At 37.6% G+C, this 20,209-nt stretch overlaps 2 protein-coding genes across 8 annotated transcripts in view; both read right to left on the reverse strand.

Annotated features, from left to right (window-relative positions):
* Nucleotides 1-2,275, reverse strand: part of si:dkey-71h2.2 (low density lipoprotein receptor adapter protein 1-B) — a 31,590-nt gene extending 29,315 nt beyond the window's left edge. For 2 of the 4 annotated variants that reach the window (XM_043219946.1, XM_043219947.1), the window contains exon 1: nucleotides 1,873-2,275. In XM_043219946.1, the coding sequence (XP_043075881.1) occupies nucleotides 1,873-1,957 (85 nt within the window). In that variant the 5' untranslated portion in view covers nucleotides 1,958-2,275. The remainder of the gene's footprint in view (nucleotides 1-1,872) is intronic. The other 2 variants (XM_043219948.1, XM_043219945.1) reach the window with 2 other exon arrangements.
* Nucleotides 2,276-3,378: 1,103 nt separating this feature from the next.
* Nucleotides 3,379-19,767, reverse strand: si:ch211-278j3.3 (E3 ubiquitin-protein ligase RNF19B). Of its 4 annotated transcripts, none has more exons than XM_043220173.1 (10): nucleotides 19,415-19,767; nucleotides 15,959-16,351; nucleotides 14,540-15,000; nucleotides 12,206-12,408; nucleotides 11,973-12,120; nucleotides 8,962-9,124; nucleotides 8,401-8,515; nucleotides 6,870-7,001; nucleotides 5,703-5,946; nucleotides 3,379-5,007 (listed from the first exon to the last, which is right to left on the reverse strand). In XM_043220173.1, the coding sequence occupies exons 2-10, from the start codon at nucleotides 16,115-16,117 to the stop codon at nucleotides 4,809-4,811; spliced, it is 1,824 nt and encodes a 607-aa protein (XP_043076108.1). In that variant the 5' UTR covers nucleotides 16,118-16,351; nucleotides 19,415-19,767; the 3' UTR covers nucleotides 3,379-4,808. The 4 variants fall into 4 exon arrangements, with proteins under 4 accessions (XP_043076108.1, XP_043076106.1, XP_043076107.1 ...); XM_043220171.1 differs by having other exon boundaries at nucleotides 5,703-5,967; nucleotides 19,415-19,765; XM_043220172.1 differs by lacking the exon at nucleotides 19,415-19,767 and adding an exon at nucleotides 18,957-18,975 and having other exon boundaries at nucleotides 5,703-5,967.
* Nucleotides 19,768-20,209: the final 442 nt, after the last annotated feature.

The raw sequence follows: 20,209 nt of genomic DNA on the forward strand, positions 1-20,209 counted from the left end.
AGGCCAGCACAAAAAGACTTCATTATTCACATGTTTGTATGCCGTACTAGAATCTGCTCCCCTTTGAGTTAAAAATAGATAATTAATTTCGCCGTTTTGTTGTTTTGTATGGAAGTGCAAAAGAAAACATTTTTTCTGCTTTGAAACACTGAATCATTCGAAAAATGTTAAAATGCGAAACGTTATAACAGTCGAAATTTTTTTCTATTTTAGACATGTTTGCATTTTCTATTAAAATGTCATTTATTTCTGGTGACAAAGCTGAATTTTCAGCATCGATGCTCTAGTCTTCAGTGTCACGTGATCCTTCAGAAATGGTTCTGATACGCTGATTTGCTGAGCTGCTGAAGACTGTTTTGTGGAAACCATGATACCTGATTTTGAAGGAATGTTTGATGAATTCAAAGGAACAACATTGATTTAATGTTTCGTAACATTATGAATGAAGAGCTGAGATGCAAAAGGCTCTAAGCTTTTTTTTTTGTCTTCTAAAATGTCAATTTTTCTAATGTTAATGAAAAGCTCCTATTCACTGCAAACCCTCAACCTAAACGAAGGAATCAAACGATAAATGCTTTTGCATCTGAACTCTTCAAATGTCATTAGCGTTTCATTCCAAAATGTCTTTTTTATGTGTCCAGCAGATGAAAACAAATGCATATACAAGGTGAGTAAAAGACAATCAAAGTTATACTTTTTTACAATTCCTTTAAAAAATTGCAACTGAAATGATTTGAATGATCTTCAAAATAGTTTTCTATATAATATTCGTAAGTTATTTTTTGTCAAGTTCTCAACAATTAACCCTTGTGAGCTCGCTCCTACTCACTCTGTCTCAGAAATACAAAGCACTGCTAGCAAAAGACAGACAGCAATTACAGATCAAACCATTAAAATTTAATCTGGAGGGAGCATGTCTAAATTCCCAAGACACAACTGTTGATTTGAATAATTCATTATGCTGATTTTCTTGGTTTTTAGTAAATACACACACTCTCAGCAACAAGAGAGGGTCTGATTTCCTCCAGCTGTACGCCTGGCACTCAGTTCAAGTGGAAATAGGGATGTTTTGTCCCCAGAGTGCCTCGTGAACTTCACATCTCACGCGTCAGAGTGACAGCGCGTCGAGCCTCAGGCTCCTGCCTGTCACCCCTGATGTGACACGGCCTGTCTCATAAAACCACTGCCCTCTTTTCCGTACAAGAGCACTCGATTCTTCCTCCTGACGGAACAAAAGCTGACAGGACCGGCCAACCGATTCAGTCGTTAAAGCATAAATGGATGGAGTGTGATTTGGAGTCGGTGAAAGTGTGAAAGTTGGAGCTGTGATTTTCTTCGCGCGGCGTGGCCAGCTGTCTCTCCGAGCCTGACCAAGTTTCGACACGTTTCATAAAGCCAGTCAACCTTGAACCGTTCAGTGATAACATCTAGGAGATCTAATTGGAATTTCTCACGCACGGGGGAAAAAAGTGAGAGAAATAAAACACATTTAACCTATAGGGTTAGTATAGGGTCAGTATTAAGCAAGGATCCTGTATTATGCACACGAATGAATTGGAATGAACTAATTAAATGTACAGATGAATATCTCAAAAACAAAAGAAAAACAAAACAGAGAACAACAAAAGCTAACTAATCTATCTATCTATCTGTCTATCTATCTATCTATCTATCTATCTATCTATCTATCTATCTATCTATCTATCTATCTATCTATCTATCTATCTATCTGTCTGTCTGCTGTAACTGTGAAAGGACAAATGAAAGGTGTTGAGGTAGTTTGAAGAAGGCAGTGTTATCACAGCACGGCATGAACAGCAGCACTGATGCAGCTGTATTCAACGTAAACAGAGATAAACGCAGGTTACTCACTTTCGTGCTTGGACGTTCCCCATGTGTGCCGCGGAACTCCAGGACTTTTGATTATTGCTCTTCCGGCGGATTTTAACGCATCCATGCTGGAAGGCGTCTGCAGAGCAGGTGCAGAGCTCTTCCTTGGTCCTCGCTGAGGGGATGAGGAAAGTAGAGTAGCGCGCAGCGAGCAGTGGAGCGAGCGGACACGAGCAGCCTATAGACGCCGGCTCGCAGTCCGGGATCTGTACAGTAACGTTAACCCTTCACTGGCCGACCGACGGAGATCCACGAGCTGCTCCCTTCACTCACACACACACACACACACACACACACACACACACACACACACACACATGGCGTTTCGTGACTGATCCAATGAGAAAAACAGTCATGCGAAACTTGGAGCGACCTGCGTGTGGCCAACGGAAACAAAGGCTGTAACAGCGTGAACTGTGTGATCGGTTTGAAGCGTTATGTAGCCTAGTTGTGTTATCTATTGATTTGAATAAAACAACTCTTTTTAAATTGTTGTGCGACAAGCCCGTTAGCAATTTCCTCTCATTAACATTGTCCATAAACCCTAATAAAAACACCTGACCATTAAAAGCATGTTTTTTTTTTAGATGTGAACTTTCTTTTAAAAATCACTTTTCTGTTTTATTACTTTATGTATTGTTAGGTCTGTTTGGATGACATGACATGAAATAGTTATATTTATGATTATGTTGAGCAGTACACAATTTGCTTCAAATTACTATATATATATACATGCACATTTTATATGATTTATAACACTGGAGAGTTGAAACTAAAAACTATATATATATATATATATATATATATATATATATATATATATATATATACACACACACACACACACACACACACACACACACACACACATATACATATATATATATATATATATATATATATATATATATATATATATATATATATATATATATATTTTAACATCATTATTAAATTAATTTTGTTTGATGTCCATTGTTAAGTACAAATGACTTCACAAATGACAAAGTACAAATGACTTCACAATAAAACAACTTGAAAATAGCTTATATTTTAATCTATACAACTATCTTATTTTTCATTTTAAAAATATTTTATACTTTTTTCAAATTTATAGTGTTACTGTTCTGAACTAATTTCCAAATGACAATAAATGTCATTTTCATCAACAAATAAAGCATCTTCATAACATGCTCCTAAATCATATTCATGGTCTGGTTTAGTTAGTTAAGGTGCTCTGAAATTCTGGGTTATATTAAATACATACAAAAGCCTTTTTGAGTTAAACGTATAACTCTGAACTGCTTTGGACTCCAGATTCAGCAGAATGTGTTTTTAGAGCTCTATCGCCCTCTGTCTGAGTCTTATAGAAACGCTGACAAAAAGGTTTGAATACAAACGAAGGAAAAAAGTAACATAACATCCTACCAAAAATTTTTTTATGAAAAATATTGAACAAATGAGAATGAAACGTAGCAATTCTCCCAGTCTCCATTCAATACAAATCTTTTTTATTGACATACTGTTCCATTCATTGTTTCCAATCTGCAGTGCAGCTATGAAGTTTCAGCTTTGGAAACTCCTGGAGGTCTTTTGCACTTTTATACAGGGCTGTCTGATGCTCATTTTTTAAAATAATAACAGGGGGTAAAAGTTCGTATTAGAGGCCTGATCTAGCATTCTGAGTTCCTCCATTGATACTAAATGTCAAAAATACCAGTAGTCTATACTAAACTGTTGGCTCTGTGGTAGCAATACAAGGCATTACTTAGTAAGCGGAAGTCAGTGTAGATGTTTGAAATAAGGTGCTCTCTTTAGTTAATGGGCTTTTAACCTCTTATGTACTCAAAACAAAACCTTTACCGAAGAAATGAAAATCTACAAGTGAACAGAGGGAAACAGATGATCATAATCAGGACATAATGTGACCCTGGACCACAAGACAAGTCAAAAGGGTTGATTTGTTGAAATTGAGAAAGGTGAATTTAATAAGCTTTCCATTGATGTATGGTTTGTTAGGATAGGACGATATTTGTCTGAGATCTGGAATCTGGTGCAAAAATACCTAAACATTGAGAAAATGTCCTTTAAAGTTTTTTTTGCAATGCATATCACTAATCAAAAACTACGTTTTGATATATTCATGGTAGGAAATGTACAAATCTTGTCTTCATGGAACACGATCTTCACTTAATATCCTAATGATTTTTAGCATTAAAGAAAAATCTATAATTTCCACCCATAAGCTGTGTTGTTGACTATCCCTACAAATGGTTATGTGGTCCAGGGTCACACATTAAAAGCAGCATAATGCTGAAGACTAATTCTAGACCAAAATCCCACAGATTTTACTTGAAAATGCGACCGTTATGTAAAATAATATTGCATAATTCAAATGAATGAATACCACGAGGGAAAAGCCCATAAGCCAAGTTAGCATTAGCCTGCAGTACAAGTACCGCATTTCACCACGTTGCTAGTCGCACGACATGTCAGGCTAGCAACTGTGGCAGAATTAACCATGCTATTAATCCGTAGTTTAATGCTTTTTCCTTTTTTACCGACGAATAAGCCCGGGGACACGAACCATACGGTCATCAGATAAAAGGGTACAGCTAAAAGAAAAGCTAATTGAATAAATTAAACAGACCAGCATCCAAATAGGCAATGTTTCCTATAGAACACAGTATAAAATTGATTAGCACTCCTCAAACTCGTTGACAAACATGCGCTTGGTCATCTGAGTTTATACGATCGTCTTTAATCCCCTCCGTGGCATTTTGGCAGCAGCCCTGGCCTCTCATCCTCATCCCTCCCTCTCTTTTTTCTTTCACGCTCTCTGTGTTTGCAGGCAGAGGCTGGAAGCACCCGCCGGGAGTGTAGGTGGGCTGTGGAAGCAGTGGTTCGCCAGGATTTGCTCAGACGCTGTCTATCTCGGGAACTGGCACGGGGTCGGCGCTCCCTGTCTGTTGAGAGGCACACAGAGGTTCACGGGACTGGCTGAGCGATTCTGCCGACAGGCTCTTGCTGGACAGAACGCTGCTGAGACTCGGCTTCCGGCCGTCCCGTGGCTGGGCCTCGATCTCCACACGGACCTCAATATTAGTGCCTTCCCTGCTGTATAAACGACAGCAACAAACGCTTTAGAAAAAAATATGTAGGAAAAATAAATTATGTTACTGAGAGTGTGATTTATGTTAACCTATCTGGTCATTTAAAAATGAAAGATGCAATTCTCACAACTTTAATACACGTATTTACATAATGAGCTATATTAAAAACATTTCTGAGGAGATATAAATGTCAGGGCCTTTTTGATATCATTCTGAAATTAGAAATTATAAATAAAATAACTGAAGATTTGTAAAAACAAAACTTTAGTAGTTCATCATAATTTATATTATTATTATTATTATTATTATTATTATTATTATTTTATAGGAAAATACACTAAACTTCTTAATGTGAGATGTGGCTAACTAATTTTAAGAATATCTTTTCTGTAGTTTAACCACCCTAATATCATTATGAAATTAGAAACCATGAAAAAAAATAATTTCATAATTTCATAAAAAAGCATAATTTCTTATTATTTAATAGAAAAAAAAACACTGAAAAAGAAAAGGTTTGGGGTTAGCATTTTTTTAAAGCATTTTTTATGACAAACATACTGTAAGAGACTTATCTGATAATATTACATGCAATATAAAAAATCGTACCCCAAACTTTTGAATAGTAGTGCATATTTTTAACAGAACTGCTTTAATACTTATCAATAATTAAAGAAATAAAAGGTCCTGAAATTTGCTGACCTCAGGGCAAATGTTTGCGTGCTGCTGAAGGCACACTCCTCAACTACATCCACATCGTCTGACCGAACGACCTGCTCAGTGTGGTCGACCTGTCCGTCATTAGGAGGTTCAGCTGAGCCCTTTGCTCCAGATTGGACCACACTGGTGCTGGGAAGCGGCATCACTTCCTCCACATTCACGCTCACTTCCTGTACACTTCCGTCGGATAGAGCTGAGTTGGGCTGGCCGGTCCAGTGATCACTGACTACATGAGAAAATAGAAGATCTTCAAGAGAAGTTTAAATGTCATCAGATCAGGCCAAACCGTGAGCTTAATATTACAAAACTAATCTTTCTGCAATACAGTTACCGTGTTTTAAACACACACTCATACATAGCGATTAGCATGTTATAATAAAGTAGGATCATTTTCTAGCAAACAATGAATGTACAGTATAGTGTTGGGTAACCAGCGTTAAAACAGAACTAACCTAAAGCTACTCTTTAAAACTAGCAAGCTACACATGCTACTAACATGTAGCTGACTAAAGAGAATTGGTTAATGGCAGTTAAACTACAGCAAAAATATTCTTAAAAGTAGTTAGCTAAACTTAAAAACTCCCAGTAAAATTAGCTAACTATAGCACATTTGTTTAAGGTGGCTTTTAAAAAAAAAGATACGCTTATATTATCAAACAATGTAAAGAACTTCTTAATAGGAGGTGTAGCGAACAGATTTGCTGCAGTTTAACCACGCCAAACAGCTTCTTTGTAGTTTTTTGGTAGCTTTTAGTGTAGCTAACTACTTGTAAGAGCATCTTAGTTAGCCACCTTAAACAGGTCTATTGTAGTTAGCAACTTTTTTACAAGGAGTTTTAGTAAACTACTTCTAAGAACATCTTTGTAGTTTACTGTAATTTACTGTAATTAGCTACTTATTACCAAGAAGTATAGCTAAGCTATTAAAAGAAGTTAAACTAGCAAAGCAACTCAGCTACTGTACTAGATATACTTCACCCATGTACAGAGGGAAATATCTTTTGATGTTTTCTAATATATGTACTATATTATCTCTATATTACTATACAGCCATATTTTTGGCTAGATAAATAGCCTCTAATTCCGATAGTGTAGTTAAAAACCGTAAATGTATAGACATATAGCCATATTTTAGGGAGCTGAACTTACAGTTGGCCAGATCTTCCAGCTGTATGTTGCGCACATCAGGAGGTTCAGTTTGTGGCCTGCACCAGCCATTACGACACAACGACATGGGCACGACCCCGTAGACGTACGTCAACATAAGAGGCACCCCAACCCCTTCAAACACAAAAGATTTACTAAATTAGAATTACTTACGAAGGCACTGAAAGATTTCATTACAACAGTGTACAAGATTACACAACGAAATACTCAGATCACAGACATATTTAGCTCACAAGTCTGATTTTCAGATGAATTGTGTTGAAAAAGCAAAAAGGGCAAGAATGCACATAATAGGAACATAAATACACAGAGGCATAATGCAAGTAGCAAAGGCAAGGACAACACACAATGAGAGAGACAAAAGGCCATGATCCTCCTGGTTCTGGATAAGAACAGAGTGGCATTGTTGATTGGGACATTGAAGGGGACAAGGCCCCTCTGTGGCTCTCCTGAGGAGAGGTCAGAGTTGCAGAACAGACAGGGCTATTCAGAGGGGAGAATGAGAGGGAACACGGGCTTTGGGTTTGAGTAGTGAATGTGCTGCGCTCAGGACTTCACGTTATGCCATGGAGATCGCTCTGACATTTTAGTTGCAGCCGGCTGCTGTAATCTTCCCTTCCCCGCTCCAGCTCTCGCAGGAATGCCAAAGCAGAAGATAGATGAGTCATCAGAGACGAGCGGGGCAGTTGCCGCGTGTATGTGCGAGCATGAATGAAACAGCTGCATGCACATATGTAAGCTTAAATGCGTGCAATATGGACGTTAAAGGATTAGTTCCGCCCTCACAACAATATTGGTCGTTTACCCTCAAGCCGTGTGCTTTTGTGGAACGTAAGAACTCTTTAATAATGGGTCAGTTGCTAAATTTCCACACAGGATGTTTAAGCTTTGTAACAGATGCAAATGCGATATGGAATACATATCATAAATGTGGTCTTTCAAAGTCATATGATAGCCTTGTTTGATTAACCAACTTAAGCGCATGCTGTTATTCACCTGAATCCTGATGAAAGATCCGGCCCCAAAGAATTTCTTTACATTTCCAGTGAAAAACGTCTCTATTTCAGCCTGTTTAGGTGACCTTTCAGGCTTCACAGAAAACGTCATACAGGTTTGAAATGAAATGATGGTAAGTAAAAGATTTTTAGGTGAACTATCCCTATAAGTGTGTTTGTTTTAAGTTCCACCTTTTCTCATTCAATTTCTCAACTGAAAGGCAAATTAGCTTTATTTGTCTGAACTCATGCCAGAACAATCAATATGCTTAATTCAGCTTCTTTAAATTGATGTGACCCAAATTAAGTGCTCCTTAACTAAATATCCCTGTTCTCCACATTCATATTCAATAGTGTAAAAAAAGACAAAAGACTTTAGGGACAGTAGTGAATATTAAACAGAAAGCTTTGGGCATTTGCATAGAGGTATGTATAGAAGTAATAAGTACTAACCACAAGTGATTTACATGTTCACCATGTTATATGCAACCAGCAAGGTGGATGGAGGATTTTCTTACCCACAGTAATGGCTGCTATGACTGGAGACACAAAAACAGACATCATGACCCCACTGGCCACTGTCAGATAATGTTTACTTCCTGAGATATTGTTTTTCTTACAGCGACCATGAACCTGGCAAGCAAACAGATACAAACTTATAGTTTGTACAAGCATATAAGCATAAAATATAAATTGCAAATTATATTTTTATTTTGGAAAATGATGTCTTTTAAAAAGCAATGCTCATGGATAAATCGATTATAATAAACACTGTGTAAAACATACATTTGATGTTTGTATTTAGGTTCCTGAAGAGCATCATAAAGTCATGTCACAGTGAAACTCTCTACTTTCTTTGCAAACATTTTCTATATTCACATTTGCCGGCTGTTTGAAGGAGACAGGTCTGGTGGATTTACATAAATTTACATATATGCGTTCGGCGGCACTTTTCTTATAACGAGCATGCAGCCAAGGGCACGACCTTGTCTTATTATCATCCCAGGGCTATTTAACGGTCACTGGATCCATTTCATCACAGGGAGGACATAATAATGCAGAAAACTTTAGGTCTTTACCTTGCGGCCCATATAAATCGGGATGCCCACAATGATGACTGGTATCGCAATGCCCGCTATAAGTGAGATCACCACCGGAGCCCCGAGCAGCATGCCAACCTGCCACAAAACCTTGCGGGTCTGCGACCATGGCTTTTTTCCCCAGAACGTGCAGCCTGAGGGACTGTGAGGAAGATAAATGAAAGACTCACATAGCTGTGGCATGTAAATGACATGAGGTTAAAGATTAGACAAGGAGTATCAGCCAATAAAAGCCCGACACACCCACGCCGTCTCATTGAATCAATATTTTATGATCTCATCCTCGATTAGCCTCATGCACCGCCTGAGTGAATTACAATCCTCTACGGTCAATGTCACTTCCTGTTCTGTTCTGTGAGCTAAAGTACTACAGGCTACTAGCTTAAATGGATAGTTCACACAAAAGTGAAAATTCTGTCATTAATAACTCACCCTCATGTCATTTCAAACTTGTAGGTCCTTCATTCAACCCAAATTTGGAAATTTAGACAGTAAGGACATAACTTCGCTCACAAAAGCTATTCTTGTAGGTTTAGAAAATTACGGTACGACCTGATGTCACATGAACTTTTTTAACAAAGTCCTTACTAAATTTCTGGGCCTTGAAGGTGGTAGTTGCATTACTGGGTATGCAAGGTCGAAAAGCTCTTGATTTATAAGAATGATCATTATTTGTATACCAAAGATGAACAACATGTGGGTCAGTAATTAATGACAGAATTTCATTTTTGGGTGTACTACCCCTTTAAAAGCCAATCTGAAGTAAATATTTGAACACTTTGTTACTGATGAATGCTGATTATCAGCTTAAAAAAAAAAAATTGCTAATTAATCACTAAAATTTAGCAAGTGGCAACAATATTTTTTTACTGACGTATATACTAAACACGTCAATGCTTCAAATGACGCCTTTTTGTTGAAAAAACAGACTTTAAATCAAATAAATGTGATATCGCATGACAGAATTAGACATGTGTTGTCTTGTCTTAAAGGGATAGTTCACCCAGAAATAACAGTTAAAATATCACTGTCCTGTCATTCCAAACAAGTATATATTTTCTCTTTTTTGGATTCTATAGAGAAAGAAACAGGGGCACACAGGTTTGGAATGACATGAGGTTGAGTAAAGGATGACATGAGTTATTTATGTATTTTGTCATTTCATAAAAATCTATCTCCGCCCGACTGGAGCCCAGCAGAATGGGGTGTTCATTAAATTAAGAACCCTGCTTCTGGCAAATCGTGGGGGTTGGGTTGCATGGAAAGGGAAATATGAACAGAGATTTGTAGTGATTAATTGACGAAAGTCTGTGTTGGCCGGCATCCAAGAACGGAAAAACCTATCAGAAATCAGCTTTAGTGCAGCGATAGCTTACTGAAACGGGTAGCAAAGTCGCTATTTTAAAGATCAGAAATGGCTCGGCTTCCGCAAGACTTGTGTTTATTAAAAGTAATTAAGCAAATCTGATAATCTGTAACGTTCATGAAGTCGGCAACACAAGCAACTTGGCACAAACTCAGTATTGTAGGGCCAGAAAAACATATCTTGCATTCTTGTGCTGCAGAATTACCCCTGTTTAGCTTGGACTGAATGTGTCCAAGAGTAACTTAATAACAGATCACAGACTGCTGGGGATGAATGTGGGCTATGTGCTTGCAGGCAAATGTCCTATATTTGGCAGTGAAAGCTCTGCACGCTGGATAAATATTCTGTAAATGTTAATTAGAGATTGCACAATTGCCTACAGTTAACTTCATCAATTAATAAATGCAGGCAGATTTAAAAGCAATGAGAGTTTCACTCTACAATTCTGGTTAATATGACTTCCAAAGGTAGAACAGTTTTTTGATCAGTCTGCCTGGACATAAAGTATTTAGAAGGTACAGATTTGATACGGTGTGCATTTTTCAATGTTATACGGATCAAATCTCTGAAGAGGTTTGAGTCAGCAAGTAAACTAGATATATATGAACAAAACTGCATTGTCCCTTATTTTCAGGTTTATGTCTGTACTCATTTTTGTGGAACAGAAAAGTTATGAATACGTAAATTAATTCACAACTGTCTATTTTTTATTATTTGTAGTGTTTTCCACACTATTATCGAACTATTAACTTTAGTGTCATATAATCCTTCAGAAAGTTGCTCAAGAAACATTTTTGATTATTATCAATGGTAAAAACAGTTGCGCTGCTTCATATTTTAATGGAAATCATGATACTTCTATTTTAATTATTCTTTGATAAATGCAAATCCAAAAGTAGATTTAAAAGAACAGTATTAATTAGAAATTTTCAAACTTTTGAACTGTAGTCCATTTCAAATAAACCCACCTTTAAAGTGCCCCTATTACAGGTTATGAAACGTTCATATATTGGTTTTGGGAGTCCCCAACAAGTTGACATGCATTTTAATCGTCTTATAATGTGCATTTATTTTCACCTTACTTGCTCAAGAACTCACAAATTATTTGGTCAACAATTCGCAAGCATTTTTCCAAACCCCTCCTTTGTGTGCCTCTAATCTGCAGTGACTGTACTCATTTTCACTTCACCATGACCGTAATGCCTGATGAAGCAGAAGTTGTAAATGCACCAAATGCTCCAAAATGGGCACCTAGTGTCAAAGAATGAATTTGCATTTTCATTCAGACCAACCTGAAAAATGGGTGGGCAATATGCTAATATAGTCAACATGAAACGTTGGGTATTCGTTTTAAAAACGACTTGAATCAATGATTCTCCGAGAGACAATAACTTTATACACGGTGCACTTTCAGCTTTAAAAATTTTCATTCACTTTCATTTTAAAAATCCATAGAATATGTGTAAAAACCAAACTGACATTACATGTCTCGTCCTAAATAAGCATTTTTACACAAAATAAACTACAATGCAGACCAGAACTTATCCATTAGTCAAAGATCTGGCTACGTGCGACTTTTCTTACTGTAACTTGATGACCGTGTGTATTGTGTGTGTGTGTGTACCTGAGGTAGTGCACATCAGTGATCTCCTGCATGCACAGCCAACAGAACTGACAAGCGCACACTGTACAGTTCATTCTGTTGCAGCTGCCATCATTAGTCTTCATGATGTAGGCACCGCAACGTGGACAGGGCTTGATCTCCTCTGCATCTTCAAGATTAAAAGCAGAACAAAACATCTTAGCCAGTGGACGGCCAACAGATATTGGGTTAGTCCCTCAATGTTTGAGCTGTACCACCAGGCTCCTCGTTGAAGACGTAGAGCGTGGAAACATCATTGGCTCCTGACGTGTGGCGAGCGCGCTGACGCCTGGCTTGGTCACATGTCTGGTCCGGGTGCCACAGCTGCCGGCAGTGGTAGCAGAACTCGGTTTCACAGCCTTCCCGACCACAGCTCAGTTTGGGGCATTCGGCACAGCCGTAAGCTATCACTGCGTAGCTAATGAATGATAGAAATAAAACGAGGAGATTAATTAATTAGTATTTTTGTATATATATGGCAGCGGCTATTTTCCCTAAGTGTAAATAGCGCTAGAGGCTAGAGGACACAGCAGTATTACTTAAGTGCAAAAAGCATTTACTGATATTTATACTACTTATTGCAAGTGGAAATTATCTGCATCTCAGAACATTATAAAACAGAATGCAACTTAATAGGTGTAAATGTTTATTTTAATTTGAATTATTAAATAGACACCCTTATTGGGACAATAAAGCCCTCCCTACACCTACCCTAATCCTACCCAATACTATACAATCCCATGTTAGTGGGCGGAGTTAGTCTAAATAGCCATTGCCAACAGGACAAGCTATTTGAACTATATATATAACTATAGAACGATATATATTGTATATTTAAACAGTATACATATATATGTGTGTGTGTGTGTGTGTGTGTGTGTGTATTAGTAATATGCATTTCTAAGAAAATAATTTGGATAACTTTAAAGCCAATCTTCTTAATATTTAGATCTTTTTTCCAGATTCCAGATTTCCAAATAGTTGTATCTCGGCAAAATATTGTCCTATCCTTTATATTATATACATAATTATCCATTATATATAAATATACATAGTACACACACATATAATATGTAAACACAAAATGTTATGTTGCATGTGATTAATTTTCAATTAAATGACTTGATGGCACTAATTTAAAAAAATTAAGAAACGAAAGCTCAGAAGGGGGAACCTCTGGGTTTATTATATTAGATGTGCTCTATGTATGTGTGCTTATAATTGTGTAAATGAGAATACTGAACTATACAAAATACATATTGTCTCCATCCACAATATATATTTTTACATTTTTGTATTGTGACACAGCACTTTGTGACACCCATATTATTCAAAAATAGCTACCGCTATCATTGTTGTTATTTTGCACTACAGACTGAGTAGTAAAGAGAAAGGAAGCTTTTGGGTCCATGTGGAGAGACTGCGGGTGATACATAATACAATCTTGTTGACAAGAAATGGCAAACAGCCACGGGTTCCCATCACTAACCTGATCTGGTTACCATTAAGAAACCTAATGCGAGCCTAGAGGACTATACATAATGCACCACACAAGGGTGCGTGCTTCAGTGTGCGTGACGGGATTCTAGCAAAAACATGCTCCACATGGCGTTTAGTTGGTTTGACACTAGTTCAGATGGCTAATCAGCAGGACTACCTGCTGGTTTGGGTGAAGATTACCTAGTAGACAGTTTTTCTCGAGCTGATTAAAGCTGATAGACCACCTTGGCTAAACCAGTGGAGAAACTGTAGTCTGAGAAACTACCTTCCAAACAAAATTTTTATCACTCGAATAAAAAAAGTTTAATTTCAATTGTTTCTTGCAAGAAATTCCACTGAGTATTATTATGTGGTACCTCTATGTCAGCAAAAACATTTACCTAGCAAAAATATACAATATTTTTAAGTTAAAAAGTTTTTTATGGTTTTTATGTACCTGCTGTGTATGTATATATATATATATATATATATATATATATATATATATATATATATATATATATATATATATATATATACATTTATTTTTTTTTTTGTTATTATCTGACCCTCACATAAAAAAACAAACATTGTTAAACGTAATCTTTGGTAAATATTAAAATCTATTTTTATGCCATATATTAAAATCTTATGATGCTTAAATTCACTTTATATTTAAAACAACTGATATTTAATTTTTGTGTTTTTGATTATAAAAAATTTCTAAATTATATTTTTATCATTTAAATGACATAGTATATAATTTTAGTTTTAGAATGATTTATAAATAGAATATAGAATCATTTAGAAATATTTTTTTATATTTTTAATTTTTTTTTTCTTTATTTTAATTTTTAAACTGCAGATTTACCAAAAATGTTACATGAAATTAAGATGTTTTTGCACAGTAATTTAAAATGAGATTAATATGAGATTTCATTTAATATTACTCATTTATTGGTGTGGGTGTAAATCAACTGGTATAAAAATATCCCTCTATAATGGCACCAATGGTACAATGGTGGCTGTTCTTTATCATCATGTACATCCTGTCATATTTCTGTTCTAACCTGCAATCTGGCGCCGGGCACCAGCGCGTGTCTGGGTCAGCAGCCAAAAAGCGGCGCAGCTGAAACTCTTCGAAGCGCTCCAGCAGTGCGCCGTCATCCAGGATGGCACGGACATCGGGAAGAGCCAGAGCTTCGGGGCACTGCGGGCAGGCGATGCCCACGCGGCTCTCTGAGATCTCGATGCGTAGGTATTGGCGCAAACAGTCGGTGCAGGCACGATGCTGGCAGGAGGACAGGCGAGGGAAGTGTCCGCGCGGTTGACTCAGGAGGCAGAGCGGGCACTCGACCAGGTGCTCCAGCAGCTGCTCCTGACTGGAGGAGGACAAGGACAGTACTCCCATTGAGCCACTGCTCCCACACTCCGCTCCTCCCTCATCTTCTCCCACTCCACCTCCGTCACCTTTCCCAGGATCTCCTGCATCCTTGCCGCCCTCTAATCCAACATCACCGTGAGCCCGCTCCTGGGAGGAGAGACAAAATGACCAAGGGCAGTAATAAACATTATGACTTTTTCTCAGTCTAATAAAGATAAGCCACACTGTAAAAATGACTGTAATTTTAATGGTAAAAATCTGCTAATTGGTTAACGGCAAGTTGCTTTCCTATAGACGAGGAAAAACTGTAATAAACCTAATGAGGCATTTCATGTGCTGCAGTTTTTGAAAGTCAAAAAGAACAAGCCCTGTTTTAATTAAAAACTGTAAATTTATGGATTTGCCTGTTATGTACAGTAGGGTTTTATGATACATCTTATGTTAAAATTACGCTTGTTATTTTAGTAACAAGGTGGTGTTTTGTATTTTTATGTGAATGACTGTGCACTGTACATATATTATATATTTACCTCAATTTCTAAAAATGTACCTTCATGACTGGTTTTGTGGTCCAGGGTCACATATCAGTTAATAAAACACTCACTGGAAGTCTAAATTAAATCTGTAAAACCTAAAATGTTAATACCATATTTTTTTTACAGTGTAGCTTAATGACAATTGCGCGTTTTATCAAATAATAAAATAATAGTCTACTCACTCTGCTTCTTGGCAAAAGGACAAAGGCAGTCCCAGTAAAACAAATTAGATAAAATGGTTTGGGGGAAGGGATATGAACGTCATGGATATAATTTTTCCAGTCATTTTGAACACTTTGATACCCCACTGGAAGTAGTCCATATGGTGGCACCAACGTCCAGTGTGAGACTTATGCTCATTGCGTGGAAAAGAGCAGCTCGCACATTTCGATAAATATTTCCTTAGGTGTTTCATGATGAAAAAACCATGCAAGATTGACAGACGAAGACAGTTTAAAGTGAAAAGAAGTGAGACGGTAACACCTGGTGAAAGGAAACATTACAGCAGCTGCAGAAATAAAAGTGAACCATATGTACGGGTTACTGAATACATGTATTTGTCGTCTTACTTGTTCCACATGCTCATGCTCATTGGGCGTGAGAGTGATGGCCACTTCCTCCTTGTTCAAAGTCCCGGTGGGCTTCTCAATCCTGGGGTCGGATTTGGGCTTTCGGCTGAAGAAGCTGAGAAAACTGAGGGACTGTGACTGCTGCTTCGGTCTCTTCATTGTACAGAGCTGGACAGTCCAGCCAAAACAGCATGAGCGGATCGGGCCCCTTTTGTTTGTGTGTCTCTGTTAGTTGCTTACGGTCTGACGCTGAACATCGGCAAAGAGGCCATTGTGAGAAAGTACGAAAACTGTCCACAACAGAGTTCCCTGATCAAGGTCATCCTTGTTTTCTTCTCACATGAAATGTTTTCTTTTCCTTCGGTTATCCAAAAGCGCCGCAAATGTTCATCCCTGAAAAGAAAAACATGCACAGAATTATGAGACGTGAAAGTAAGATTGTTGCAGAAAACACCTCCTAGTGCACATCCATTTAAAACTTTTTAAGATGTTTTTCAATTACACTTCTTTTGCTCGGCAAGGCTGCATTTGTTTGATCAAAAAGTAAAAACAGCGTAATGTTATTGAAACGTAAAATAACTATTTTCTTTTTTAATATGTTTTAATATATTTATTTGTGCTGTCAAATGATAAATCTCGATTAGTCATATCCAAAATTAATGTTTTTGTTTGCATAACATATGTATGCGTGCTGTGTATATTTATTATGCATATATAAATACACATACATGCATGCATATATTTAAGAAAAATATGTTTTATTTGTGTATTAAATATGTTTTTACATAATATAAAGTATATAAATATTTTTATGTAAAAATTTTTCTAAATATATACTTTGTGTTTTTATATATACATAATAAATGTACACAGCACACACACATATATTATGTAAACAAAAACTTATTTTTTGGTCATGATTAATAATTTGACACCACTAATATATATATATATATATATATATATATATATATATATATATATATATATATATATATATATATATATATATATACACACACATACATACATACAAGAAGTCACATTAAAAAAGGTATTTAAAAATATCATCAATTATTCATTCTACATTTGCATTTTACAAAGGTGTGTTTATGTCAATTTATCTATTAATTAAATTCTGAATTAATTAACAGATCAGGACAAAAGTGAGCATCGACCCTGCAAACAATTTATAATATAATCAACCTTATAAACTATTTCCATCTTGTCTCTCGCGCCAGGTGTGCCTGACTGATAAGATACTAACAGATGTTTCCAAAGACCTTGATTATTTTCTGGCTTGTATTCCACCCACACACTAAAACACCTGCATACTGCACACTTTGACTGAGAGGGAGTCATTGTGAGCTGGGGAGTAACGTAACTCGTGGAACGAAGAAGTCTCTGCTTCATCTCGATACATGATCGTGTGAAATTAATCTCCCGACCGGACCACACACTATTACACTCATATCAACAGTCAACGTGTAATGGAGAAGATGTCAGACAGACGATATATAGTCCAGACTGACTTCTTGTCCCTATGGAAGGGTTTAGAGGCTCCAGTGTGGGGGGGATGGGGTTTTACTTTCAATTCTTACTGCTGCTCTCTTACAAAAGACACGCTCTCGTGGAGAACCGGACGCGAAGATGGACGGACAAGCACCTGGCAGACACCGAATCAGCAAACATCATTACGGAGGAACATCGTGTTCGAGCATTTAAAAATGTAACAGACATATCTGGTCTCATCCGGCCGGCGCTATCGTTTTTAACTAACGCTAAAACTACATTGAAAACTAGTAGCACAAAACAAAAAGACTAACATTTAAGCTAAAGTGAAAACCGACAATCTAAATGTGAAATCCCTCGTCTTCATCTAAAAGTAGCAGAATCGAACACAAAATAAACTAAAAGCAATACTGCATTTGACAAGTTGTTGAGTTCTTTTGCTTTCTGAGCATACAAACCGCTAAATGATTCGACGATGAGCACTGCAAAGGGAAAATGCTCACATTAAATCTGAATGAACTGCAGATTCAGTTCTGTGATACTGCCTATTAAGCCGTACTTTACGTGTTATTGTCATTAGGGTCGTACGAGTAAATCAGTGGCTTATTCTTCTTGTGCCCGTGGGTCTTAATAGCAAAGCATCTAGATTTCTTATGCTAAACCGTGCTAAAAAAACAATGTCAGGGAAAATCGCTTCTAGAGGAATACTGATTAAAAAAAACTCCCTGGGCCGAAAAAGCCCGAGATCGTCTAAAGATCAATATTTAGATCTCGGATAAACAGCATCAGCCCCCCCTCGGGCAGCATTACGTAATTAAAGTGAGGGTCTGTGTCTTGTCTTTGACTGCCCCATTACTCAACAGAACAGAAACCAATAAAGAGGAAAGACGTATAATATCAAGGTCATTCAACGCGCTGACAGGCAGGGTTTTAAAATGCACCAGACCAAGCGTTAAGCGTGAAGAAACGGTTACACCGTCGTAATGGAGGCCGTAGGAGCTTGATTTTAATGCGTTACGTGATCCATTAAACCTGATACAGAATACATTTGGACGTTCCGCTTTAAAATAACTTGTTATAGCCAGGCAGCACGGCTCATGTCATTATTACATAACATAATACGCCTCTTGCACGTATGGAAAAGAAGTACTTTTAGCATGCATACTGCAGCAGGCCTATACCATGTGGGCCTCAGTGATGAGACAAAGCTCAAACGTGTTTTATAGCTTCTCTGGCCATAGAGCAAAATCCTGTGGCTGAGATCTTTGGATTGGCTTCGATGTGTTTTCTTTCCCTCCGTTCCCTGGACTATTCCTGGACATGCACTCAACAGTTTTCTTTTTAAAACCGCAAAAGTTGGGCAACAACTTGGCAAACCATAAACATCAAAGACCGATGCAGCGCTATCACAGCTCCGTTTACAATTACAACAGGCGCTTCTGAAGAGGGAGGGGATCCCATTAATACCCTGACTAATAACTCTCACCAGGCAGGCATCGTGGCAGTACCCTTTAGGATGTTATACGAGGACACACCTCCGCATTTGGGCCACGAGCGCATCACTGATCCGACATTTACACCAACTGTTACTTTAATGACACAGTCCGGACCCTTATTTTACATGCATTTGCTTAGCCCACAGAATCGCATGCACTTCCCACGACCTCTCGATCACGCCGAAATACGTCCGTTTAGCGCCGCTTTGAATCCCGTTCACTAAAATCCGCTGCCTCAGAGCAGAATCTGTGATAATTATTCAGTAGGTCTGACCAGGGCATCTCAGCACCGCAGGGAGTGGCAAGGTTATTACGCACCGCCGTTCACGCCTGTCAAATCACACACTTTTATGCTTAAACGCGGCGTGTAGTAGACAAACGCAGGGAGAGAAAAACATCATCTGGCTAAAAGATAACGCGCAATAATTTAACGAAATCGGTCTCTTACCTCCGCTCAGTGCGTTATCAGCTCAGCACCAGCGCTCGGCTCCTCCCACCGAGCGGCTGAGGACTCGCGAGCTCTCTCGGCTCCTCCCACTGCTGTAAAACGTCGCCCGTTTGCTCGTCTTTCGGCGTTTTTCTGGTCCGAGACTCGCCGCGTGACGTTGGCGAGGAGATCCCCTGAACCTCGAGGTTCCCTCCTCTGCTGCCGGAGAGCCTCTCCGTCCATGTGCTGCAATCACTTACACGAAACACATTTCAGGAACGAAACGGTACCTGACAACGACCTCTGCCTCGGAAAACGACAACAAGCAGCTTTTGCGTCGTTTATGCATCTTTTTTTTATTACCCATTTATAACATAGAACGTTTCCGCTTTTGTCAATTGTATAATAAATAAAAAAGGAAACATAAAAAATATTAAAATGAAATGGTGTATATATATATATATATATATATATATATATATATATATATATATATATATATATATATATAATTGAAAATATATAAATAAATAAAAACCATGCCACTAGACTTGTTATTTGTTATAACACTTTTGTTGACTTTGATTTTGATTGCTTGTCCACATGTGAAGTCGCTTTGGATAAAAGCATCTGCTAAATGACTAATTGTATACCTCTTTATTTTCTTACCATTTACTTGTTCATTGGAATATGTTTGTATACACACACACACACACACACACACACACACACACACACACACACACACACACACACACACACACATATATATATATATATATATATATATATATATATATATATATATATATATGT

The sequence above is a fragment of the Puntigrus tetrazona genome, chromosome 20 (assembly GCF_018831695.1).
Source record: "Puntigrus tetrazona isolate hp1 chromosome 20, ASM1883169v1, whole genome shotgun sequence".
NCBI classification, from domain to species: Eukaryota; Metazoa; Chordata; class Actinopteri; order Cypriniformes; family Cyprinidae; genus Puntigrus; species Puntigrus tetrazona.

Excerpts from the sequence above, each read along its gene's own strand:
- si:ch211-278j3.3 (XM_043220171.1), bottom strand. The coding sequence starts at position 16,117 with ATGAAGAGACCGAAGCAGCAGTCACAGTCCCTCAGTTTTCTCAGCTTC. Across the intron at positions 12,409-14,539 it reads TGCCCGGCGCCAGATTGCAG|CTACGCAGTGATAGCTTACG; the intron begins GTTAGAACAGAA and ends ATCATTCATTAG. Across the intron at positions 5,968-6,869 it reads GCTGGAAGATCTGGCCAACT|ATCTTCTATTTTCTCATGTA; the intron begins GTAAGTTCAGCT and ends CTTCTCTTGAAG.